The 26,061-nt window shown below is 39.7% G+C and overlaps 1 protein-coding gene across 2 annotated transcripts in view; it reads left to right on the top strand.

Moving 5' to 3' along the window:
• The first annotated feature begins 1,069 nt into the window (after positions 1 to 1,069).
• The window catches only part of RBM25 (RNA binding motif protein 25), a 34,023-nt gene continuing 9,031 nt past the window's right edge, over positions 1,070 to 26,061 (top strand). The window contains exons 1-11 of one of the 2 annotated variants that reach the window (XM_068946083.1): positions 1,288 to 1,518; positions 7,616 to 7,736; positions 12,423 to 12,472; positions 13,910 to 14,080; positions 14,413 to 14,470; positions 15,499 to 15,659; positions 18,070 to 18,252; positions 20,450 to 20,503; positions 20,761 to 20,844; positions 24,436 to 24,722; positions 25,604 to 25,826. In XM_068946083.1, coding sequence (XP_068802184.1) covers positions 7,631 to 7,736; positions 12,423 to 12,472; positions 13,910 to 14,080; positions 14,413 to 14,470; positions 15,499 to 15,659; positions 18,070 to 18,252; positions 20,450 to 20,503; positions 20,761 to 20,844; positions 24,436 to 24,722; positions 25,604 to 25,826 — 1,377 coding nt within the window. In that variant the 5' untranslated portion in view covers positions 1,288 to 1,518; positions 7,616 to 7,630. Of the gene's footprint in view, positions 1,519 to 7,615; positions 7,737 to 12,422; positions 12,473 to 13,909; positions 14,081 to 14,412; positions 14,471 to 15,498; positions 15,660 to 18,069; positions 18,253 to 20,449; positions 20,504 to 20,760; positions 20,845 to 24,435; positions 24,723 to 25,603; positions 25,827 to 26,061 lie in introns of both variants that reach the window. The other variant, XM_068946084.1, reaches the window with a different exon arrangement.

The raw sequence follows: 26,061 nt of genomic DNA, 5'->3' as shown, positions 1-26,061 counted from the left end.
GGAATGAGTTGTAATTAATGGGAAACAAAGATGTTGTTTCTAAAAGTGGAAGAAATTGCTTTCAGTCTTGAAATATTTCCTTTAACTACTACTACTCAAATGTGCACATAAACATCTTGCACATAAACATCTTGCAAAGCAAGGTGATGAACAGAACCTTACTTTCAACTCGCTTTTTAAGTGTTCAGTAGTCCATCCAGTGAACTGTGTCTCATATTCAAGTAGTCAACAGTGTCAGCTTTGAATGTGTTTCTTGTCTTTACAGGTGGTGGTACTTGTGGAGAGGATTGTTTGTCATTACCTTTGGTCTTTGACCATTTTTCTTTAATGCAGCATGCATAAACAGTGGAAAATGTAGTACAGAAATAACAAGCATTTTTCCCTAGCCGATCTAAAATGTTTTGAACAGCTTTGTTGACACATACTCGTGTTGTGCTCTGCTTCGTAATGGTCTGCAAGACTGTCTTCATTCCATTCGCAATCACTTCCTCTTTCCATTTGCAATTGCTTGCCATCATTGTGGTGAACAGAGCAATTACTTTCCTGTAAGTAATGCTGGGGAGACTTGCACATTTTTAAGTGTCTTTCAATGCAGTCTAGCTGCTGGAAGTAAGTGAGGGAAACTACCATTTGTAGACCACTGCTAGGACCACAAAAGAGTATATAGATGTCTTTTGGCTGAGGGTTTGCTTGCCTTGGACGCTGGTGTTTGCTGTGATCCATAAATCCTTACAGAGTGTCTAGCTGAGATGCAGCCTTCCACATGGCAAATACACATCTACTGATAATAGGATTGCTTATTAGCTTTCTAGGCCCTTAAAATCTGCTAAACCATAACGGAGCTAAAGCACGTGTTCCCTCCTCCTTAGCCTCCTGTTACAAGCGAGGGGAGCAGGCAGGTTTCCCGCACGCCGATGTCCCGCGGGGGCAGCCGGCGCACGCTGCTGTCGCGGCTCCAGCGGCAGCCCAGGAACGGCCCAGCGGCCGGGGCCGGCGGCGGGCGGCGCCCCAGCGGCCGGGGAAGACCGGCGCGGCGGGCAGCCGTCGCCCCCCGGGGCCCGCAGCCAGCGGCGCCAGGAAGCCGCCGGCAGCAGCGCTCGACCTCAAGATGGCGCGCCCCGGGGCCGGGCCGGGGAGTCGCACCACCTGCCCCCAGCAAACATGGCGGCGGCCCCAACGCCTTTTTTCTCTCTTTCTACCCTTCTAGCCACGGCACTCTATGGTCCTGCGCGTTATGTCTGGGTGAGGAGCGAGAGGGCGCTCTGGCTCGCGCGCCTCTATGGTCGCGCGGCGCGGGGCAGGTCGGGCCGCTGACGGAAGGGGTGGTTCACATGACCCCAGCGCAGCGCGGCGGCTCTGGCTCGGCGCGGTGTGTTCGCGGCCTAGCGGCGCCCCGAGGCCTCCCAGCGCGGCGAGAGGCGGCGGCGCCCCCGTTCCCCAGCCCCATCCCCGGCCTGCGCGTGTAGGAGGGGCCGAGGCGGCGCTCCGGACGCGGCTCCTACCCCTCAGCGAAGGAGGGTGAGCAGCGGAGGGCTGCAGGGGGAAGGGAGACGGAGGGAGGGACGGCGGCGGCGCTGAGAGGAGGCGCCGCGCCGCGCCGGGCCGGGCCGGGCCGAACCGGGCCAGCGCCGCTCCGCCGCGCGCTCCCCACCCTCGGGGCGGCGGGAGGCGTCCGTGCCCGTCGCCGGGCCGGGCCTGGGCCTAGGCCGCGGCGGGGAGGCGGCGCGGGGGTGGGAAGGCAGCGCGGCCTCGGGGAGGCGCTGGCGGGCGGGCGGCGGGGGGGCCTTCCGCTTCCTGCCCCGGCCCGGGCGGCGCGGCAGGCCCTGCCCGCTGCCGGGGCCGCGGCGGGGAGCAGCCCGCCGCCGGCGGGCCGGGGCGGGGGGGCGCCCGTGGCCGAGCGTTTGTCGGCCCCCGAGACTGCCCCAGGGCCCGGGGCTGGCCGCCACCGAGGGCTGGGGGGCTTCGGCTTCTTGGTGCCGGCGACGCCGGTCGAGTGAGGAAACGTTCTTCGGTGGTATCGTGATGTCCTCCGTCTGGCCCGGGGGAGGCCTCTTGAAACATGCGTTAGGAGCTTGTGCTTAAACAATCGGAGGGATTCACCCCTGTCTGTAACAGTTGTGTTGTGTGCATTAGCATATTTTGCTCATGATGCGTTCTACTGTAGAAAAGACCTTTGCCTGCCTGAAGGAGAAGGGGTTTGGTTTAAATATACATCAATAAATATCCTGAACACAATTTTCTTTTTGATAGCGAGGCTTACACGTGAGGAAATCTTATAATTGGGTAGTCTTCCCTCTATTTTGATCAAAATGCGTATGCCCAAATTTTTAGTTATTTTGTGGGTCGGGAAAGAATTGGTACCAGTACACTGCATCTGCATTTACAGAAGGCAGTCCAAAACAGAGTTATAGAAGCAAGCACAGACCAGTTTCTTGGTTTGTTATGAGGTGGTTGTCTTAGCCCTTCACGTTTCTTCTACCTCTCTCTCTTGAGTGCCCGTTCTCGCAGGTGTCGTGATGCCACGGCTGTGTTTGTGTTTCAAGAAGAATGAATGAGCAGCAAGGTTAGGGTGGAGAATCACTTCATTAGCACTTTACATGGGCACAAAATTAGGAGCAAAAGTGAAGTTTTTAATATTCTGGTGTCATGTTTGGTAGAGCGCCAGATAAGGCATTTTCAAAAGGACACATCTGTTTGTTTCAGTAAGCATGCAGTGTTCTTAGACACTTCAAAATAATAGTTTGGGAGGCAACTTACTTGATGGCAGTTAGCAAACACTTCTGGACCATCTCTGACAAGTGTAAGCAAATGCTAATTTTGTTTGATCGGAAGTAAGTGTGCTTCAAGTCTGTATATCTGTTTTATCTCCGTATGTGGCTTTTGTGTTTGGCACTGATGCCTTGTGTAACTTGCAGGCGAATTTAATGAAAGCTGTAGAGTTGTATGAGAAGGTGTTGGAGAGCCTTCACTGAGAGGATCAGCTGGCCTGAAGGAAAAAAAAAGACTTTTCCTCAGGGTGCTATTTTCTTCTGTGAGAAGTGTCATTTGTTTATATCAATAATACAAGGAGTATCTCTTTTGACAAACTGTAGGTTTAGTTATTTTATATGGCTTTAATGGCTTTAAAAATGGCTTACAAATCCATAGACCTTGTAGAGAGTGATGTAAAAGCCCGCATAATAGCATTAACAGGCTTATTTATCACATACACTTTCTCCAGTGGTTTCTTAAAATGTTTTTGGTGCTCAGCTGGACGTTTTGTTATGGTGCAAAATGTATAAATTGCTTCAGCGTAACTTAGAAAGAATTATTGTTCACTCTGGGATGCTGCATAGATACAGACATTAGAACCAAATGCCAAAAGCTTGTAAGATTCATAATAAAAATGAGTCTTATTCTCAAAAAGCATTAAAACATTTATATACATTGGAGCTTTTCTGTGGACGCTTGTGAACACAGTGAAACGTGGGCAGTCAAATCAAATGCGTGTGTATTTTTCTTTAACCTGTGTGATATTATATAGCGTAGTGTACAAACCTAAAATAGTCATGGATTCCAGATTTTGTCATGGACTGTTGTAATAATTCAGAGGTTAGGATTACAGTCAAAGCTGTTTTTTTAGTTAATTTAAAAAAATCAAAAAATGGTTTGCACTGACTGTTCCCTTATTTAAAGCTCTAGCTGTTCATCTATTTTACGCTTATTCTAGAATAAGTGTACAGATTTTTGCCATGCTGAAGGATAGAATTAGAAAAATGTTGACGATAAGTTAAAATCAGACTTAAACTGTAATCAAACTAGATTAGCCACAATGTGTCACTTACGACACCTTGTGTGTTTATTCTTAAAACACCTCAAGCTCATTTAGGCTTGCAAGATTACCATGGTTAATTTTAACCTTGTTTAGTGCAACTGCAGCTCAATAGTAAGTATTGTAACTGCCTGTTTCATATTTTGTAACCATTTTCAGAATAGTTAACTGCCATATGTTTTGCAAGGGTCTGCTAAAAAGGCGGGGGGGAGGTTTGTAGAAACAGTTATAGATACTAGTTAGTCTAATCACCTGACGCTGGTAGAAGTAACATGGCTGCTGTGAGTAGGTGATACAATTGCCAGTTTGAAATATATTACTTAACAGTGATATTTAACTAATAAACTTGCATTCTGTTTTTGTCACTTCATTTAAAAAAAAAAAAGGGGGGGGAGCAAATCAAAAATAGGTTAAAAGGCTATTGCAATTTTTTAAAAATTACATTAACAGTGCAGTAGGGCCAGTACAAGCTTCTCATATGGTCACCCCCTTTTGGGGGCCAGAGATAATATAGAAGCATGGGATAGCAATATGTGAATGACTGTAACCATCATTTCTTATACAGTGAATTTTATACAGTCTCACACGCTTCAGTCCAGCCTGCCCTCAGGCTAGCCCTGTGAGCTCGTGTGGCTCTGTTAGAGTTAGCTTACTTTTAATACTCAGTGCTCAGGTCCAGTAGGGATAGCATTGAGTCAGAATTAATAAGTCTCAGTGGACCTTACCTAACTTTACGGCCATATGGGTATTTCTCTACTCTCCCAAGCTTCAGAAGATTGGTGCAGCTGGCTCTGCATGCAGTTTGGTTCCACCAGGGGCTATTAACTCAGAAAAGCAGTGTGTGAAGCAACTGAATTCCTTCTGGGCCCAAGTTGAACGTGGACTATTATAGTTGCTTTTGAACGTGGACTATTGTAGTCGCTTTTGTGTCACACTTGCCTTAGCTAATAACTCAAGTTGGATTTGAGCTGATTCTGCTTAGAGTAATCTTAGATATTTTGCCACCTGCATTTGTTAATCTGCAGCTCAGAAAAGCTGCCCAAGGGTAGTGAAGTGTGCACCTGTATTAGTGTGTTAGCTCAGATTGGGAGCATGCTTTTGAAGCAAGTCTCCCAGTCAGCCCCACTTAGCCAGCTTTTATTCACATTGGTTTGCACTGTTACAATGGATGAATTGAATATACTGAAATATCCACCCTTAACTGTTAAAGGGCAGTTGGTGCACTGGACTAGAGCAAGCCTGAAATAAAAACCTCCCCAAAAGATGTAGTGTGGACATTGGGGTCTCAGCTCTGTCTGTTTTGCTAGAAAGACCTGTTCCTGTTGTGCTTCCCTGCTTGCTGATGTAGACGTGGCCTAAATTGACTATGCTTTGAGTCAGAATCCTGACATAAATCCATCATTGTGAGTGGTATAGGTGTCATATTATTTCAGTATTTGGAATGGTGTTATGCTAGATGCTGAGTGTTTTTCTTACAGTTGTATTTTTCTAACTACTTTAAAGATTCACAAAAATGAATCTGTCCTTTAAAGTGCTGCTATTTAAGCAGCATTCTTGATAGCCGCATCTTACATCTAACTTTGAAATAATACTTTGATAAGTCAAATGCGTTTTTAAAATATGTCAGGATTGTTTAGTTGCTTACTTGCACACTTGAATATTTTGGGGAAATCTGAAGATCAGCACGTACACTACTGAGACCACAAAAATGTATTGGAGACTGAGCACTGAACTGTACTAGTAGAGGGGTAGGACAGTCTGCAGAGAAGTTCACAGTAGGGTTTCTGAGATATCTACAAGGGTATTCTCCCTGGACCCAGCTTAGCATCTCTTAACTTCCCATACTGAAGCCTTAGTTTATAGTTGCTTTATAAATTTGAGATGCTCTGGCAGCTCTGACTGCTGGAAGAGTATGTACTTTTCTTGCATCTTCTCTAATTGCTGACAGAAAAATTGTGCTACTCGCTTTCCTTCCTTGCATTTTCCTTCCTCTTGGCCACTGCAGGAAAGCGCATGCATCTTTCTCACTGTCTGATTTGTATCCTTTGCTTCTCTAGTGAACAATTTCAGTCTGGATACCTGTTGCTGCTCTGTTTTTATAGCAGAAGTAGGGTTAAACTCTCATATTTGCCAGTTTCATGTTAGTAGTTACACATAGTAGCAAGAAAGAGACTAAGCCTTTCTTTAATTTAAGTGTTGATGGTCTTCAGTGCCAGAGCAGCTTTCTAGCTGTTGTGAAAATAGCCTTACAAATGTGGAAAAAATTAGAATATAGTGCTTCAAGTTGACTTGTTGAAGGTAGCAGTACAGGTAGCAGTACATTTCACATATTTCTGACTAGAAAATTGAAAGACTTTTTCATTTGATCTGTTTGATCTGTTACTATCTACCTTTGTCCTTTTAGGGAGTAACAATTCCTTTATTGAGTGCTAAACTTTTGCTTTTGATCTCAATTAAAAAAAGATATATCTAAAAACAATTCGCCTGCGTGTATATATAACATCCATTAAGTTGGGCATTTTTCAGCATTTTTTTCATTGAAGAAGCTTTTTACCTCTTGCTCCCTACACTCACACACAGTCCAAAATGGTGTCTCAGTTGAAGTGTTTGTCACAGCAAGAGAACCAGCTGCACCTACAGGCAGCCTGGAGAATTACTTCCAAACTGTTGATTGTTTTACAGATCACTTTTTAATGCCTTGTGGACCTCATATGTGTAACACTGCTGTAGCCTACTGGAATCACTCAAGCCCAATAGTTTATTGCCCTATCCTCCTGTTCCAAAGCTCCATTGAATTTTGTCCAGTTGTCCTGGACAGTGCCTGCAGTGTAGATAAGGACTGAGAGCTGCTTAAAGGAATAAGATCTGTATTTTCCCTTTTTTAAGGCACTTGGTTGTTTTCTTTGTGAAAAAATGTAAAGTAGTAATACCAAGGTGGTATCCTACCCAGGCTTCACATTCTAGAGGAAGATCAGCTAATATGCACATAGTCTGAGAAGAAATATGAGCAGTAGTATGTACATAACAATAACCATCTGATTAGCAAATTATAAAATATTCTTTACTGTCCGTGTTAGCATATCAGGCCTCAGCTCATTAGCTATTGCACAAGTTGAGCTAGGAGACACAGGAACTGGGAAGTTAAAAATAGATCAGAGAGCCCTCCTCCAAGCTTGTAACTGTCTCTGGGCTGGAATTTGGGAATTGCTGCAGCGTCTTTCCTATTAAATACAATTCCCATTGATGTTTAGCATCAGGATGTTCCACTTTCTTCTCTCATTATTTCGTTCCACAGCTATTTTGTGAGCGATCACAGAATGGCCAAGGTTGGAAGGGACCTGTGGAGATCATCTAGTCCAAACCCCCTGCTCAAGCAGGGTCATCTAAAGGATTGTTTCTTGTACAAGAGAACTGCTTGGCTTACTGAAAAATGTATTCCAAGATTACTTCCGTTCTCAGATACGGAGGAAAAAAGCTTTATCTTCGTAAAAATTCATTGACTACAAACTTTTTAATTCACTTTCTTTGTGAAACATTGGTATGAGAGGTCAGTTATAGTTCTAGTTTTTTGTTCATTCTGAAACACTTTGCCAGAAGTGCTATTTTTCATTGTGAATGAAGATATCTACTACATCTGTAACAATGCTCAGCTGGGGAAAGAGGAGCTAAAGTAGTTTCAGTTTGTAGTTGAATGTCCATTTAAATATTTAAAATCGTTGCAGGTGCTTATCAGTTACGCTGCTTTTGTAATTCATGTTTGGGAAATGACTAATGCAACGTTTCCTTTTTCTGCCTTTTTGATAGGTTGCAACTCCAGGAATGTCTTTTCCACCTCATTTGAATCGCCCTCCTATGGGCATCCCAACACTTCCCCCTGGGATTCCACCTCCACAGTTTCCTGGTTTTCCTCCACCTGTGCCTCCTGGTGAGTTATGTTAGTGTATGGAGCCGTTGTAGAAAGAAATTACCTTTTGTTATTCTAAACTGTGTTATTAACAAAAGTTACTCAGTCTTAATGTATTGCAATAACGCTAATTCATGTACGTTATAAATGACTTTCTAGTTTTCCCATAGAACACCTGTCATGTGAGCAAGCTCCTTTAGCCTACCCTATGTTGCTTACATGTAACCAGAAATGAAAACCACTAGAGACAATATGTCACTATGTGTCTGCCCTTTCTTTCAAAACTGAAGCTAGATAGTAATTTTTGCTAATGTTTGTTATTCTAAGTATCACTGCTTTGACAGCAAACTGATTTTTCAGTTCCTTTCAAAGAGGCCATTATAGTCTTTGCAAACACTTGGTACACTGAGCGTTTGTGGTATGAAAACACGGGAGCAACTTTCAGAGAGTCTTCGACTTCAGTAGTTACTAGCTGAGTACAGTCAATCTTACATATTTAAATGTGAATTAAAAACATGTAAACAAATTTTTGTTTGTTGTTGCTCTTTGTCTCGTGTTAGATACTTCCTGCAAGGCACGCAACAGTTTTAGGATCCTTTAAATACCATGAAACATGATAAATGTGGGGGAATGAGTTAACCCCATAATGGAGCGTTCTGTTGAAGCTTGTGGGTTCTATATTCAGTTTTCAGTCTTATTGTGGCATAAATTTTTTAAATCTGTCTGGAGGCTCAACAGATATCTCGATCTTCATAAGGAACAAACAGGTTCTCTAATATGAAAAGTTTGGCATGTAGTTGGGTTTAATAGGGCGGTCAAACATGGATAAAATCTTAAAAGAAGCAAAATATACTCTGCAAAACATGTTCCTCCCTCAAGAGTTCTACCTGAATGTTATTACAGTTTTATATATTAGTGGGGCCTGGAGACAATACAGCTACTGTCCTTTTGCTTCATGTGAAATACCTGTATCCTTTTCCATTGTGTAGCACATCACATCCTGTGAATTCCATCTTCTGCTGCTTATGTATGGATTAGTAGTGTTTATTGAAAACTTACTATTGCCTGGATTCCAGAAGCCAATTTAGTCTAAAAAGCTAAACCACTTCAAAATTCTGTATTTTTATTTCTTCCCTTCTATTTCTCTCGTTGCTTTTTAAATGACTTTTCTCCACTCGAATCTCACGTTTTTCTTTTGTTCTATTCTTTCCATACTCTACACGTCTTGCGAACTTACTATTACATTGCTTATTCCTTCTACTCTTCCCAGAACTAATGCTGCCTTCTTACTTCCTGTGTTCTTCAGTAAGATCAGCCTTTGTTTTTGTGTTGAGACTTTAATTTATCTTTCTGCAACCACCTTTCTGTACATTGCCAGTATAGATAAGAGTGACTAGAGGCAGGAGACCGCAAAGGGAGTGGGAGAGATGAATTACTGAGAAGAATTACCCCTATAAAATTCATCAGACTATAAGAAAAATAGTAGAAATAACTAGAATAACTAGCAGAAAATAACTACTGGCTACATGGTCTTGAGCTATCTTGTGCACAAGTGTTTCATAGACAATAAAGGCTTTCAAAAATCAGATGGCTGAACTCAGGAATGGTTTGTGCACATCCATGCATCAGGCTAATCTTTACATCCCTGCTTGTGGATGGTTTTCTTTTTGAGATCTGTGAGATGTTATTTATTTTCTGCTGTAGATACAGTTCTTGATTGGTGGCAGAATGTTACCTAAAACCTTCAGGTTAAATTTTAAAACTATATCTCTTATCTTTACTAGCTCTAGTTTAGGTAGACTAGTGTGAAAAATATTGGATGCTTTTTAAAATGTTATCTTTCTCTTACAGATTAAAAAATATTTTAAGATCTCTAATATGAGTTTCTGCTCTGGACATGTGTCTGTTAACATGTGCAATAAAGATCTTTTTGTGTTTTTTTTTTTCTCTATTTAACTTATTTTTATAAAAATATTGTATTAGTAATCCAAGCAGAATATAAATTGGAGGAGCCTGGGGTTAGGAGATAATTTTATTCTCTGTACCCTGGCAGCATGATTTGCTTACCTAATACAGGTTTACATATGCAGATAACATCTTTTGCTAGCTAGAGGATATGGATCTCTCATTTCTCTACACAGGTTTAAGAAGCCATAATGACTTTAAAACTCTACTCTGAAGTTATTTGATGCTTTTCTGTGTATAAGATAACAGTTTTAGTGGTTTATAATAAGTAGCTGTTTGGAATGTTCTGTTCTGGTTGTCCTACTTAGCCTATAACTTTTGGAAAAAGTTCTGCTTGAAAACTTCACCTGCTTAAGAATGAAAAGTGTTTTGTTTTGCTTAAAACATATTTTTAGAGCTGTTACAAATAAGAAATTGTTCTAACTTTTCCATATTCTAGCATGGAAGACTTGAAATTTGACATGGAGGTAATCTGGATATTTCTTGTCACGTCTGAAGGTTAACCAAATACTATTAATATATAAAACTGAAAAAATACAGTTCATACTTAAGAAATGCCCTGGTGCATCAGATCAGCAGTCCATCTAGCCTGATGTTGTGTCTTGGCAGTAGGAATAGAGGATGATATTAAAGGAGAACATGTATAACTGGCTGCTTTCTGAATGTTTCTTCATACAGCTGCAGTTTTCACAATTGATATTTTAGGGATGTTAGAGAGTACGCTCTTTCATATTTCCTTTATCTGTTTCTGGACCTGTCATTCAGTAATTTTTAAAATCCTTTTGAACCCACTGGTCTCCTCAGTCTCCTCTGACATCAAATTCCAAAACTTTGTTTTGGTATAAAGTACTGCTTTCATATGTCTGCTTTTAAAATCATTTCTTACTAGTTTCAGTGAGTGCGCCCCAGTTCTAATATTGTGGGATTTTGTTGGATTGCATTCTGTGATTCTGTAGACCTCGATCCATGCCTCGCAAGCCTCCGCTTTGAAGTGGAGTCTTTACTTCTAAGGCAGCTGCTTTGTCACTTAAATCACATACGTGCTCTTCTCTAAGGCTGCAAGTTCTGCTTCAGTTGCAGAGACCAGATCTGTGTGCAGTAGTCAAGACTTCGGGCATCTAGTGTAACAAGGTTTTATATAGTAGCTACTTATATGTGTACTGCTATATATATATGTGTGTGTATATATATATATGTATATATATACACACACAACTATATATGTATGGCAGTGTCTTTCCTGGTGAGGCCTAACATCTCATTTGGTTTCCTGGCTTCTGCTTCACATTGGGTTGATAGTTTCAGAAAATGCTAGTGTCTTTATTGAATTTTAACTTTCAAGTCCAAGTTCAGCATCATGATAATTATAGACTTGTTTAGAGGAATCTCTGAAAACTGACCCCATTGGGCATGGCATGTGTTCTGTGTTTGTACTGTTTCTTTGATCTGACTGCGCAAACCATTCCCTCACAGAGCTGCACCATCAGAGTCTTGTCTTAGAGTAGTTCTTCCTGCTTGTGAAATGCCATGGGACCTTAAAACTGAGAGCAGGGAAAAACTCCCTTTGCAATAAGTATACCCCTTTTGGTTCTCTGCTGGAACAGGTTGGAGGGGCAGGAGGTAGTATGACTTTAATATGAAGGTACTGAGGAAGAGGATTTAGTGATGAAGGACATAAATGGTGCAATCAAGGCCAAAATAGGGTGAATGTGGAGAAAGGTGAGGCAGGGTATAGGAGAGGGTGTCTGAAGGGGAGTGTTGTTTTGGGACTAAGGGTAAGAGAAAAAGGAGAGGACGAGCCCAGGAATAGTAGGTTGTAGAAGACTGGTCAGGATAATGGATACAGCAACAAGGGATAGGAAGAAAGGAAGGATCGAAAGGGAGCGATTGAGAATGAATGATGGAGAAAGTTTGTATAGAACAAACAAAGAGATCTTAGATCCCCAGAGGATATTTCTCTGAAGAACATGAGATTGACTTCAGTGTTCTTGATTCTCAGTGTTTTTACTGACCAGCAAATTGCTGTGAAATCCAGTCACTTAATGTCTTTATCCCTCTTTAAGCAGCTGGCATGCAAAGAATAACAGCCTTTATTATGACCAGATATTAGCTCACATGACAGTACTTAAGGCTGCCAATGAATTTGGTAGTGGGAAGAGGGTGTTGTATGGTTTCACCTGATTAAATATTGTTTTAAATTAAGTTTTAAAGGCTGCAAAGCCAAGCCTTCAGCAGGTATGAAGCTTCTAGACTGAGGTTTTCTATATGACATGTATTAAGCTATTTTGTAAATAGTGTGAAACTGCCTGGCGTTCTCTGTGGGACCTCAGCCCCAAACTGTATGCAGAATGGATTGCCTTATGAGAATTGAGCAATTCAGGAATGAGGTTGTAGGACTTTGGTTGCTTTTGCTCTCTTCTTATAGAATTCCCCGCCTCATTCATCACAGAACTATCTTCTAGGCAGAATGGTCTGAATATGCTTTGAAAATAAATTTGTGCTTCTGAAGCACAAAGAAGCTAAAATGAGAACATGATAAAAGTGACCAGAACTTACTTGCTGTATAGTGTACTTGGGCTATGCTTGAATGCTTAGGAATTACTGGTAATATTCAATACTGTGGAATTCTTATTTGACCAGAATTGCTTTCTGGTTTGGAAATCATGTCTGCAATTGGTTAATTTATATTCATTAATAATCTTAATAGGCCAGTTAATATTTAATATGTCTTGTCTTTCTCAGGGACCCCTATGATTCCTGTACCAATGGGCATTATGGCTCCTGCTCCAACTGTAAGTATTATGCTAGGGATGAGATGATAGGAAAATAAAATGGAGAGTAAAACTTTCATACTTCTTAGTAGATGTCGTAATAGTATTTTTGTTTTGCCCTGTTTCATCTGAATTCATATTATGAAAGAAAATGCTTAGTTTTGAATGCAGCTATTCTAATATTATGCTAATTTCTGACCTGGACAAAGCTTGAAAACCTGTCTGAACTTGCTAGATGCAGTACTGAAGCAAATTGCTGTTTTTTTCAAAAAAATCTGCTTCTGTCAAATACAGTGATGTAGGTAATGGTGCCTTGTGGTCATGCATGGTACAGTTAGGTTCCAAATCTCTTGCTTTCAAGATTGCTGACCTAGCAGAGTGCTCTGGAGGTATCACCTAATCCAGGTTTATAAGGGCTTTGTGCTGCACTGTTCGATTGGCTAAAAAGGTGTGTGTCGACCAGCTTACAAACAAATCTTCTTCAACCGTATTGTATGGGAAGGAAGAGTCGCATGCCATACGTACCTACAGAAGAGCATATGAGGGAAAGATCTTTTAGTTCGCCTTTCTAAATTGGAAGGAAGGCTTCCAATTTATGAAAATAAATGGTCTCTGTAAAGTGTAAAGGTTGCTGCTTGGGTTCAGGGTGAATTACCATTTTTATGATTTTTGCATCAGTGAAGTCTCCCCAAAATATTAAATTTTGGACAGCTCACATTGTCTGTTACACAAGAATATTGCTCATGGTAACCAGTATATTTAAGACCAAGATGGAACAAATGCATTATTCTCAGTCCTGAAAGTTATTTTTATTAAAAAGTGATGCTTTTAGAAAGAACTTTGAGAAAAGGGGTTAAAGTGCTTATGTACATTCAGGTCGTAGGTGGAACGAGAGGTGCAGCACACTGGGACAGATTATCGTGCCTATCTCTGTATGGTCTGTTTTACAAATGGTTGCTCCCTAACCAAAGCAAAAGGCTATTATAATGGGTTGTATATTGAAAAAGTAAAGCAATAGTGTTTGTTCACTCTGTGAAAGCTTTAAGACTTGTCATGAGTCCTTTGAGGCCTTTTATTTAAGTCAGAGCTAGTTTTCTCTTTGCAGTTTGCTTTTTTTAAGAAGTGAGTTAAGTGAGGTACTTCAACTTTCCATGTGTCAAATCTCTAATGTTGTTGCGTGCTGACCTTGATACCTTCAGTAGCAATGGTCATGGGGAATTGGTTTTTTTTTCCTGCCTTACTTTGCCAGAAAATGGCAATCTCTTTCATACTGTGTAAAGTGTTAAAGCCTGAACCAATTATGGTGTCTCACTCCATAAGTCTGTCTAATGCTCATATGGAGATTTAATTCTGAAATACAATTCCGAATTCTTTTGTCTTACGGATTTAAATCTTTTCATACAACTATGTAGGGGGGAAGAAAACCCACACTTTCCTTACAACCTCTCCTCTTCCTAGGTATTAGTTCCTACCACAGTATCTATGGTTGGAAAACATTTAGGAGCCAGAAAAGAGCACCCTGGCTTAAAGAACAAAGAAAATGATGAAAACAGCGGTCCCACTACCACCGTTTTTGTAGGCAACATTTCTGAGAAGGCCTCAGACATGCTCATACGGCAGCTTCTAGCGGTAAGTGCGTTGGACTGCTTGTTAAATTTTACTGTTGCCTGGTGAATAAAGTAATGATTACTAACAAGTAATGTATTGAAAGTAAAAGTAGAGTTAGTCCCACTCACTGGAATAATTGTCCATTAGGCTTCAGTTTAAAGTCAGTGAGTATTTAAAGAGCACAGCTTTTTTCAGCTGTGATGTCATCAGACATATATACATTACTTTTAGTAGCATTTACTCTTTTCACATCTGTTTCTTTGCAACAGTAACTGCAAGCAGTTAAGATTTTGTAATGCTTTGAACACAAACAATACGTAATATTTAATAAATAATATTTATCTTTAATGCAGAAATGCGGCTTAGTTTTGAGTTGGAAGAGAGTACAAGGTGCATCTGGAAAACTTCAAGGTAAATGTTCACGCTTTCCATAATCTCTGGTCAGACTCCTGTTTTTATTATTTGGCAGCTTTTCAAATATATATCTGAGGCATTTCTATCCTAAAACTTTACAGATTAAGTAAGGCAAGTATTGCATGCAGAACTTAACTGCTAAATACTTCCTAGTAAAGAGTTAGTCAGTATCTTCTGTCCTTGGAATCAAGACAAAAATAGAGATAGCAAAGAAAGATTAAATAAGAACGTTTCTTAGGGGTTCAACTTTCTGTTCTGAGATGGAGTCAATGGTTTACAGACCATCCCTGAGAGAGGTTTACTAGTCTGGACTTACCCTCCAGAGATGATGTGTAACACTATTAGGCAGCCTCTTCCTTTACCATATATTATGCTTAACTGCTAAGGAAGTTTTTCTGATATCCAACCTAATTTATCTTCTCTCCCTCTCCCCAAATTGAACTGTTTTTTTTTTTTTTTTTTTGCCTCGCTTGACTTTCTTCAGTGGATACAGGAAACACTTTGATTACTATTCTTTGTTGCTGTAGGTTGGTTAGAGTGTCTTTTTTTTTTTTAAATCAGTTTCTTCAATTTTTTCTCATATCATGCTTCTTATTTATATTGCTTTTAAGGTCTTTCCCATTTATTTACAACTTTCTTTAACTGTTGTGAAGAACCCAATTTGAAATAACCTTCTAATTTAACAATGAACTATTAATTGACATCCTTGGTCTTCAGATAATTGCAGCTCCACTGTGCCGTCATACAAACTGTATTTCCTTAGTTTAGAAAGTCATGTCAAAAGCCTTACTAACACAGCGTATGGTTCATTCTATTCACTAGGCCATTAATCATATCAAAGATTAATGCAGTGAACGATCTTTTGACTCTATTTTTTTCATGGTGTGTATTCCTGGGTTAAAAAAAAATCAGAAATGCTTATGTTCACAGTTTAATGATTCAAAACACTTTTTTTTTCCCCCCTCAAAATAAATTACCTGAAGAGCTTTGACCCTCTTATATTTAATTTCAATTATCTATTTTAGCCTTTGGATTTTGTGAGTACAAAGAACCAGAATCCACACTGCGAGCGCTGAGACTACTCCATGACCTCCAAATTGGAGAGAAGAAGCTGCTAGTCAAAGTTGATGCAAAGACAAAGGCTCAGCTAGATGAATGGAAAGCAAAGAAAAAGGCCTCCAATGGGGTATGTATATAATGTATGAGTTGTATTGTTTTGGCATTGTAACTTGCTTGCTAGATCAGACTGTAAGCAGGTCTTTTGAAATTTGTGAAGACGACTGTGTTGGACTGTGTCCAACACTGCAAGTTCTCTATCTGAAGAGAATCGAGGTTTCCCCCTCCTCCCCACAGTGGTCTTCTCTCCCTTTCAGATAGTGGACAGCTTACAGGTAAATACCATGTCTAGTGGTTGGGAAATTACTCCTTTTGCACCCTTGCTCTTTCTAGAGATAAGAATCAGACATTGGTCACTGTTTATCTGCTAATTCTTAATTTTTCCTTTTATGGTTGTTGTGTTCTGGAATAATTACAGGAATTTGGTGTGTCAAATTATTGTGGGATACACAAATAGTGAACTGCAGAATATGCATTGAAATGAATTTTATCCATTTCTTTGCTGAAATAATGTATCTCACTTTGCAATCCAGTTGTTAGGTTTGCTCTTTAACTATTTTTAAGTTGTGCATATACGTTAAGATATTTACTATTTAAAACGATTACTTTCTGTAAAACAAAAGTGAAAAGAGGCTCTTGTTTAGAAAACGAAAGATATTTATCACACAGTAGTTGGAATTCTAAAAATTTACCAACTAAGAGTTGCTCTTATGTAAAGTATAGTATATAGTATAAGCATAGTATGTATATTATATATATAGTATATAATACTATATAATGTAAAATACATAGTATATATGTACATAGTATATGCATACAATATATGTAGTTGCTCTCTGTAAAACGTAGTGGGAACACATACTTTTGTTTCCTTTTATTTAACCAAGATTAGAGGCATAATGACGACTTGAAGTATTTAACACATTTCTGACTGCCCATCCAGCATATGGGATTAAACGCAATGGCTCAGTAAAGCAGAATACTAACTACATGAGTTTTGAATGGAATGATACATTAGCTGCTAACCTAGATTAGGAGAAAAAGTTGAATTTGCCTGCCCCTTCCATTTTAGGCTTCCTTGTTTCATGTTGGTTTCGCTTGTAATATCCATGCTTTGCAACTGGGTCTGTAATCAAGTTAAAGTGCCACTGCAGTTTTTGGTCTTCTGTCATGTATTTTGTTTTCTGTGAACTCCTGTGGGTTGTTGAGGATGGGCACAGTAAAGCAGTGGGTGCTCTTTGTGTTTTTAGTGAAGTTGCATTTTGGCAAAGACAACAATAGATGCCTATTCCACTGAAACAGAGAGTGAGATTAGCTCCAAGTGTCTTTTCATTGGTGGTGGTGCGAAGAAAGTCTGAGCTACTGAGGGATTTTGATCAAGTGTATTTTATCGTACTGCTGTGGTTCCTTTCATTTAACCCATTCATACCATCATTGGTGTTCTGGTGCCACTCAGATCCCAAGGTTGCAGCTCTTTCTTCAATCTTTTTAAAAAGAAATCCAACATGTATGCTACAAAGCAATTTCTTATAGAGACACAGCAAGCAAACCTTTATCTAATTAGATCCTCTCCCTGATCACTTCTTCTACCTGGACCTCTTCAATTCCACTCCCTGTCACTGCCTTCTAGCTCTTTTCAGCCTTCTCCTCCTTGGCCTGGCAGTCTCTTCAGCTCCAACTGAATCCTCCCTTCCCCCTCATTCTTAGCTGCTGCTCCATCAGACCCTTCCCTCCCCCTCACTCCACCCACCACCTATCGCTTGACGGGATACCCAGCTGGATTCTCAGGTGAGATTCCTTTTTTTAAAAGGATTGAGGGGATTGAGAAGTGGGCAATCTTACTTAGTTTGCAGATCATTGTTATATCCTTTCACATAATGGTTAGTGAAATGCACTTTGTTTTTGTTCCCCTTCCTCATTACGACCCTCAAAGGGGCAAAAAGGTGAGAGGAAGTATGAAGTAATTGAATAATAAGAAAATGTTTGCTGTGCAAGGAATACTCTAACAATGTTTCTTTTAATATAGTTCTCCCTTTATATGTTGCAGCTTTAAAATTAGAGGTAGACGTTTGTATTGCATGGCACTAAAGTAGTAGGCTTTGAAGAACTGCTGTTGAAATCATTTAAAGCTCTGGAGGAAAGACGGCAGAAACTTTTGACCAACTCTTGGATTATAGTCATTGCCTTTCTGTGAGCATGCTTGCTCTTTCCCTTTTCCTGTCTGCCACCTTAACTATCTGTTCTATTTTATTACGCAATCCTACAGTTGCTCTCTGCGGTGATTCCACATGTAAAACTGTGTAGTCCTCTTGTCTCTGCCGGTGTGAAAAGATCTGAATAATACAGTCCACTTGATAGCTATTTGTAGGTTATTAGTAAATGCTGTAGGAATATAAATGTGATGATCAAAGATGAACTTTTGAAATAAAACTAACATTCTCAATTTGTTGATTTCTCTTCCTTTGCCGTTTTTCCCTTAGAACTCCAGACCAGAGACAACAAATGATGACGACGAAGCACTGGATGAGGAAACGAAGAGAAGAGATCAGATAATTAAAGGGGCCATTGAAGTCTTAATACGGGAATATTCCAGCGAGCTCAATGCCCCCTCCCAGGAATCTGACTCTCACCCCAGGAAGAAGAAAAAGGAAAAGAAGGAGGACGTATGTGTTTTGATTTTGGACAAAACAGATTTTTCTTCAACTCACCTTATATAATGGCAAAACACTATAAACCTAAACTTCTGATGAGAAAACAAATCGACAAGCGTTGATGTCAGCAGCAGTTTCATGTGTAAAGCTGAAATCTAGTCAGTTATAGACACTGTCCCTTCAGGATGGTTTAGGGATCTAAGCACCTAGACTTCTTGGAGCAACAGGTTTGAATCTGGGCAGGTTTGAATCAACCTTTCATCCCTCTGAAGGCGGAAATGCTGAATTCAGTGCAGTTTAATCAGTGTGTGTGTGCACGTGTGTAGGTTTTTCAGACAAGATCTTTAAAAACAGATGAAAAGAGTTCCTGCATGGCTTGCATTGGCACTGAAAGATGCCAGGGCATTTTTGTAATGGCAGGGATTTGCTCTGGTGATTTTTGACAAAATTCTTCTTCTCCTTGCTTATAGTATGCGTTCTTATAGTGCGCCTTGATCCAACTGGTTTCTGCTGCTGTCTCTCCAATGTGGATGTGCTTCAGTAGTTGTATATGTGTATACTTCACAAACTTTTGAGGAATCCTTGAGGGATGAAAGGCGTGTTCTAATCTTACTACTTTGCAAAATTACTTTTACACATCAGTTCAGCTGTATTTGATCAGCTGGTTTTTCTACATTGTGTAATGCAAAAAAAAAAAAAAAAGTTAGGCAGAAATGAATGTTCTGGTACAGACCCGCTTCTATGGATGACCTTGTTAATGCATTAAAACAAACTCTGGAGAAGAGGGAATAAGAATGAGCAAACTCAGACTTAGCTTTTCCAACCGAGTTTCTAACCATGGGCTCTCCACTTGCCATTCCTCATCTAATATGCAAGAGATTGGAGAATTGTTTGACCAAGATTTGTACCCACTTAAGTCTTCTGCAGAGTACCTATTCCAAGGCAATGATGCAGTTTCAACTGCTCATGGGGTGTAAGCGTGGTCAAGAAGCAACATCTCCCTCAGGGAGTGAGTACATCTCCCCCACAACATTGTTAGCCATGGCTAACCTGAGGTATAAGAGTGCTAAGCTGAGAATTTGTTTCTTTCCTCTCCCTTCCTTTGGGAGAAGGTGCTTTTTTGGATGAGAATTTAAAAATGAGTCACTGTCTAATGCTATGAGCTTTAATTTTTTCTTTTTTCTAACAAGAATTGTAACAATGTTTATTCTGCTGTGGGTACTTATATGTGACCATCAGTAATGACAGGTAGCTCAATCTGTAAGAGGCCATAACAGTCTTGAAAGAGCTGAGCACTGAGTGTACCATTGGGATGGAGAGATTCTGCTAGCTCTGTGTGATCTAGAATTAGACCGATCTGAGCTAGTCAAGTAGACAAATACGCTCTTTTAAAAACATAGCCCTTGTTGAAATTATACCCCATCCTCCCTTCCCTAGTGAGGAGGAGGAAAAGAAACTTGAAGGTTGCCGCCTTTGGCCTGCGTGGATAGAGGTGGGAGCGAAGAGGGGTCCTAGATCATTGCTCTCTTGACCTGAAAGGAGAGGGGAGAGAAGGACTGTTGGGTGGGGGGGGAAGGGGGAAAGGGAAGATGGATGTAGATATTTGTGTGGGGGGTGGGACTTGTTTCCCTAAAGGGCTTGGGGTGAAGAAGGCTCTAGCTGGTGTTAGCAGCTGAGCCTGTTATTAGTTCTTCTGGATGAAGGCGTGACTGATGTGGGGAGATGCAAATGTGTGTGGGGAAATGAGTGAGTGGAATCTGGTTTTCTTGTGTGTTTGTTTTTTTCTTCAATTTCAAGCATGGGGGAACCTCGCTAATTCGCGCTAACTACTAGGATACCCAAGGTGCAATTTACCAAATTTTGCGAATTAGCGAGTAAATAAAATCAAGACTTACGCACCACAAATAAACTGATTGTTCATTTTGGCAAGTGTAGCTTAGTCTTATTTATGACTTTATCATAGTGTACTAATATCCTGTAGTATACTTTTGTAATTCAGTGAAGTCTTACTAACATGAGACCTCACTATATGTTTCAATAGTTCAGAGAAGGGAGAATTAGCGAGGTTCTTCTGTAATTTTGTTGAATCGAAGAAATGAGATCACAGCAATACAATATTGCTTTATAGTGCAAACATACAAAACATTGTTTTTCAGAGTAGTGTGCAATCTATTTTTAAAAAAAAAAATCTCCGTGGATTTTTCCGCAGATTTTCCGCAGATTTCCAGTGGCCCCACTGATACCTTATCCACTCATCACCAAGGTTCGTTTACATTGTAGGCTTTGACAATGACTATGTTTACTGCTAGTTGCCAGATTTGTGACTCTTGTCCATCTGATTTTTTTTTTTTTTTTCCTCCACTCATTAACATCAGACTGTCAGGTTTGGTACTGCAGAAGGACTTTATTTATCTCTTACAAGACTGGTTGAAAACTTCTAACCTTGAGCTTTTCTCTCGTTCTTCTGTGTTTGTACAGATGGCTCTTAATGCTTTTCCACCTGTCCCCCTTGTTTTTTAGGAGGATATAAATGCTATAGAAATGGAGGAAGACAAAAGAGACCTGATATCAAGAGAGATCAGTAAATTCAGAGACACACACAAGGTAGTATTCTTGTTTTTGCACTTAATACAAATTAGGCTTTTTTTCAAAATCCAGAAAAACACTATTATAAAAATTTAGCAGTACATTGCAATATCACTTAAGATGATGTTTGTATTAGGTTTAATAGATGTAGTTCTTTAGAAGTCAACAAAAGACAAATGCCACGTTAAAGTGGTCCTTGACATCTTTATGTTAAGACTTTCGATTGCTACTGATTACTTTGCAGTCGTCTCACTTTAACATGAGTAAAGGCAACTTAAGTTTCTACACGTACATTAAGTCAAGATATTTATAACTAAAGACTTAATGGGGCTGCAGTATAAGACATACACTGGAGTGTGTTTCTGTAGGTAGATTTATAACATAATCCAAGATTTTATGAAGAGTTGAAACGTGAATTAAATTTAAGTCTTTTATTTTAATAGTTCTAAGTTAAGAGTGGGGGAAGATTAAAACTAGGTCAGTGGTTACCAGACTTACCAAAATTTAGATGCATGGAAGAACTGTAAATTCCCATAAAGCTAATCTATTCATTGACCCCCACCATTATGATAGAGATCATATGGTGACTAATGCAAGATGAAACTCACAGCTTGGAAAGTAACATGGAATAGGATGTAAGTATGAGCTTCTGTTTTTTATTATACTTATGGATGCCCCCTCAGAAAAATATGCAAAGGGGTAACTGGCTTGGAAATGTTTGTGCACATCAAATCCCACCTCAGGGTTCCCAGGTATAGAAGTTTCTGTTAATGTTAGTGCATCTGTGAATGTTTCTGCTTTGGGAAATGGTACTTACGGATAGTGAAACACAACTATGCATGTGATGTTCTTATTTTAATGTTTAACTTAAAGTTGGTATTATTTTCCCCCAATGAGACTGGGATGGTCCTTGGCCCAGGGAAGTATCAGAAAGCTCCCCTTTTGAGCACACGCTTTATTTCAAAATACCCCAACTCAACATTAATGAAAAAGTTGAAGGGACAGCAAGGTGAAGTATGCCTGTGTTGTTCACCTTTACAATGTGTATTCGCTGGGGAGGTACCATGTTGTTACAGAGCTGTATCAATGTAAACACAAGTGACTATACGTTGTTGGAAATACACATATTCAGTTTTTCTCTCAGCTGAGTTGGAAATAAAAACCTGTGGAAAAAAATCCTAGAAGAAAGCATCTGGAGAAGCTCAGTAATTGAACGTGAAACTGGTCACTGGTGAAACTTCAGTAGAATTGTGTTTAATTCCAAGTGCCAACAAGTCACTGGTATAAAATGCAAACAAGTCATATGCTTTAAAAAAAAAAAAAATAAACAAGCCAACCACCAAAAAAACCCACTAAAAATTGCTTCATTGTTTCAGAAGCTGTTTGGCATTTTATTGCCTTTAATCTGTATTACCGGAGGGACTATTTTGGGTCTCTTAACATTAAAAATCAACTTAAAGTAGTCATTGTGTATATTGGATCTTGTATTTAAAAGGGGCTGTTGAATCTTTAGCAGCTGGCTAGTGAGCGCAGTGAACCTTTGCATGTTTTTGGTATGAGATTATAAAACAATAACCGCAGACTGTCAGGGTATCAGGATTGCAGGGGGCGTCCATTTACAGCACGGACGAGTCTGAAGAGAGCTCAAGGTAAGATTTATAATTCTTCTACCTGTTCATTTCTGTTCATTACTTCAATTTATCTGATACCGTTCCCATCCCATTACCCTTTCAGATCTTCTTGTTTAGGTTGATAGAAGTTGGTGAGGTCAGATTTTGATTATTAAATAGACCAATTTATTTTTTCAATTGAATTTTAAGAAAGCAGACCTACAAAATGGAATTTTTAAAACACTAAGACTTTTTTGTGTGTGTATATATTTACATATATATTTTTAAAAAACACTCTCGAGTAGTTTTCTTTTCTCACTGCAAACAAAGAGAGTGATTTAAACAAAAAAAAGGCAGTTCAACCAAAGACATTTTTATTGGAACATCTAAGATAACCTGTAAGTATCAACCACTTCAGCATATAAACTTTTCTTAAGAAATTTGAGGTAAGTTGGATTTTTAAAAGTTGGCAGCTTAGTTTAATATCTGACCATATTCAGGTTTAACACACAAAGCTCTTGTAAAATACAGTCCTTTAGGAACTGGTTTTCAGCCCAGTATATCCTGTAGAATTTAAGTTTTGTTTTTCATATCAGTTTTCTACCAATTTCCTACCATTTTTAGTCCCTTTTTCCTTTTGTAATTTCAATGTATCCAACATCAGTTTGCCTGTATTGTGCTATCAATGCAGTGTAGTTTGACTGGATACATTGATCGTTAGTGAATTAGCTTTATTTCTGTAATCCTTTGTTGGTTCTCTGGTCCCTGGCCTATGGCAGAAGAATGCTTATCAGGTAAGATTGCTTTTTAAAGTTGTCTTAAATGCTTTGTTTAAAAGAAAAGAAAAAAAAAGAGAGAAAATGCCGTTTCACTGTTCCAGTTTTTAATTTCATTTCAGTGATGGTAAACGTGGAGCCAAAGGGGATAAACCTGTTTATTTCTGCTCAATATATATTCAAAAAATGTGGTATTATAGCATCCTTCAGGTTGAAATTTGGTATATTTGGCTGTTATTTGGTATATTTGTGAACCGTGTACTTGCTCTTCCTCCCAGAAACATAGCTTATAGGCAAGGTTAATCCAGTGTGGCGGTCCATGTCCTAGCACAGCATCTGTAAGTTAACACACAACAATTGCTTCCAAGGATGGATTTATCTATCATTCTGTTGATGTATTTTCTATTGTCTTATAGGAATTCTGGTCATAGGAACTGTATTTAATTTAAAAAGGTGGCAATTTTATACAATTTTTAGTAGAACTGTAGCAGGTAACCCTTGAGTTTTTGTGTTTCAAAAGAGCTATTTCCAACCTTTTTTTCTTTTTCTTTTTTTTTTTTTTAAACTCTCTCCATCTTGCAGTGGTGGAAGTTAAGGATTCCATTCTGCAGAGTCCAGTTCTAACCAATGAACAGTTAGAACTTTTTTTTAGGGAGGGAAAAGGGGAAAGGTTGCAGCTCTCTTCACTGTTTAACCACATGCACCATGTGTAAGTGGATAAATTTCTTTATCCAAGTTTTCATATAGGATGGTTTTGGCCTGCCAAGACTTTTTGGGAAACAATTCACTGTTCCAGTAAGCATTCCACTCAGATATGTTTTTCTAGTTGAACAGAATTAATTTTGTCAGCTAAAAGTTCACTTTGCTTGTACCCAAGTGGCTTACTTCACCTATGGAATCTGTGGCCCACCTGAACCATGATTGGCAGTGCACTGTGTATGTCCAGTTTAGTCAGCTTATAATACAAGGCCAGCCCTGCCCTGCTAAGGTTGGAGATTGCTGGTCTGTGTAGATCTATGCTTTTGCACGAAATTTAGTCTTGTGATTGCTGCATTTTGATTTCATACTTATGAGTTCCAAAAAATACCCACCAAACCCTATGTGATATTTTGAAATCAGTGGCGGTTTTGGTATTTCCATTACCAGCCTTGTGTGTTGCGCCGGGAATATCCAGTTCCTATAACTATGAAATTAACTGTGAAAGTTCTCTTGTTGGTTTTTAGAAACTGGAGGAGGAAAAAGGCAAAAAGGAGAAAGAAAGACAGGAAATTGAAAAAGAACGCAGAGAAAGAGAAAGGGAACGGGAGCGTGAACGAGAAAGGAGGGAGCGTGAAAGAGAAAGGGAGCGTGAACGTGAACGAGAGAAGGAGAAGGAACGGGAGCGTGAACGAGAGCGAGATAGGGATCGTGACCGAACTAAAGACCGAGACAGAGACCGTGAACGAGACAGAGACCGTGACAGAGACCGTGAAAGGAGTTCAGATCGCAACAAGGATCGGAGTAGATCAAGGTAAGTATGTTTGAGGTGCTGTTCAACTACTTCAGTTTTTCCTAGCGCTCTTCATTTAGCACCTGTCGTTTACCTGATAGTTGCCTGTTCAAAAGGTCCTATTGGAAGATCAGCATAAAAGCAAGAAATCAAATTGTAGAAAATAATTGCGTTTATGCAGATCTGAAGGATACTTGATTCCTTCCTCAGCATAGGAGCATAAGAACCACAACATGCAGTAAGCAAGCAAACCATCCGTGATTTGTGTGCTGTTTTTCCCTAGAATCTCATTCTAATCTGTAATAGATAGTGTTATTCCTACTTGGGGTTCTTTTTTTTGCCTGTGTTATCTTTTAGCTTAAGCTGTTTTTATCTTTCCTTGATGTGTGTGTGTGTGTGTGTGTGTGTGTGTGTGTGTGTGTGTATATATGTTTAGCAAGGAGATTCCTCTTTCAGTCTAAAACTGACTAATCCTATCAGGCTCTCGATGATATTTTTATTCTCTTTGCCAGAGGAAAAAATAGCCGTTTCACTTTAAATTTACATTCTTCTGTGCAAGGTCTGAGTTGTCTGTAAGCCATGTAAACATGAAGGATTTATTAAGTACACTTTTGTGCAGAGTTTTTAGCTATGTCAGTTGTCTGTGAGGAACTGCTACCACAATCTGATAAGAGTTGCCATGTACTCATTCTTAATTTCTGTAGAGATCCCTACTTAATGACTGGAATGCTTAGAAGTATTGATTTATGCCCGTTGCTTTTTTGGCTAATCATGTTGTACAATTGCACAAGAGAAATAAGTTGGAAGATGTTATAAATAGTGCTTTGGGTTCCAGATTCAGTCTGTTGATTGAGTGGAGATGAACACTGAATGCTTAAATTTGGACCTTTTCCTTCATTTAGAGAAAAAAGCAGAGACAGGGAAAGAGAACGAGAGCGGGAACGGGAAAGAGAACGAGAGCGGGAACGGGAAAGAGAACGAGAACGAGAGAGGGAGAGGGAACGAGAACGAGAGCGAGAACGAGAAAAGGACAAGAAGAGAGATCGAGAAGAAGATGAAGAAGATGCCTATGAACGCCGAAAGCTAGAGAGAAAACTGCGGGAAAAAGAAGCTGCATATCAAGAGGTAGTTTGGGATTTTTAAGGCTCCGGGGGGAAAAAACTACTTCTGATGGGTGATAAAGATGCTTTTGCTGTAAGATGCACCGTTGCTTGTCCCTCCCTTTTTCCTAAATACGTTTTTAATCCCTTGACTGTACCAATTGGGGCACAGTGCGTAAATCATTCACTCAGAAGAACTTTTGACTTTTTAATTCCAGCGTTTAAAATTATAAACAGCTTGCTAAGTTTTAGTGAATTTT

The sequence above is a fragment of the Struthio camelus genome, chromosome 5 (assembly GCF_040807025.1).
Source record: "Struthio camelus isolate bStrCam1 chromosome 5, bStrCam1.hap1, whole genome shotgun sequence".
NCBI classification, from domain to species: Eukaryota; Metazoa; Chordata; class Aves; order Struthioniformes; family Struthionidae; genus Struthio; species Struthio camelus.
The sequence above is the reverse complement of the archived record's forward strand: the minus strand, read 5'-3'. Positions and strand labels throughout refer to the sequence as shown.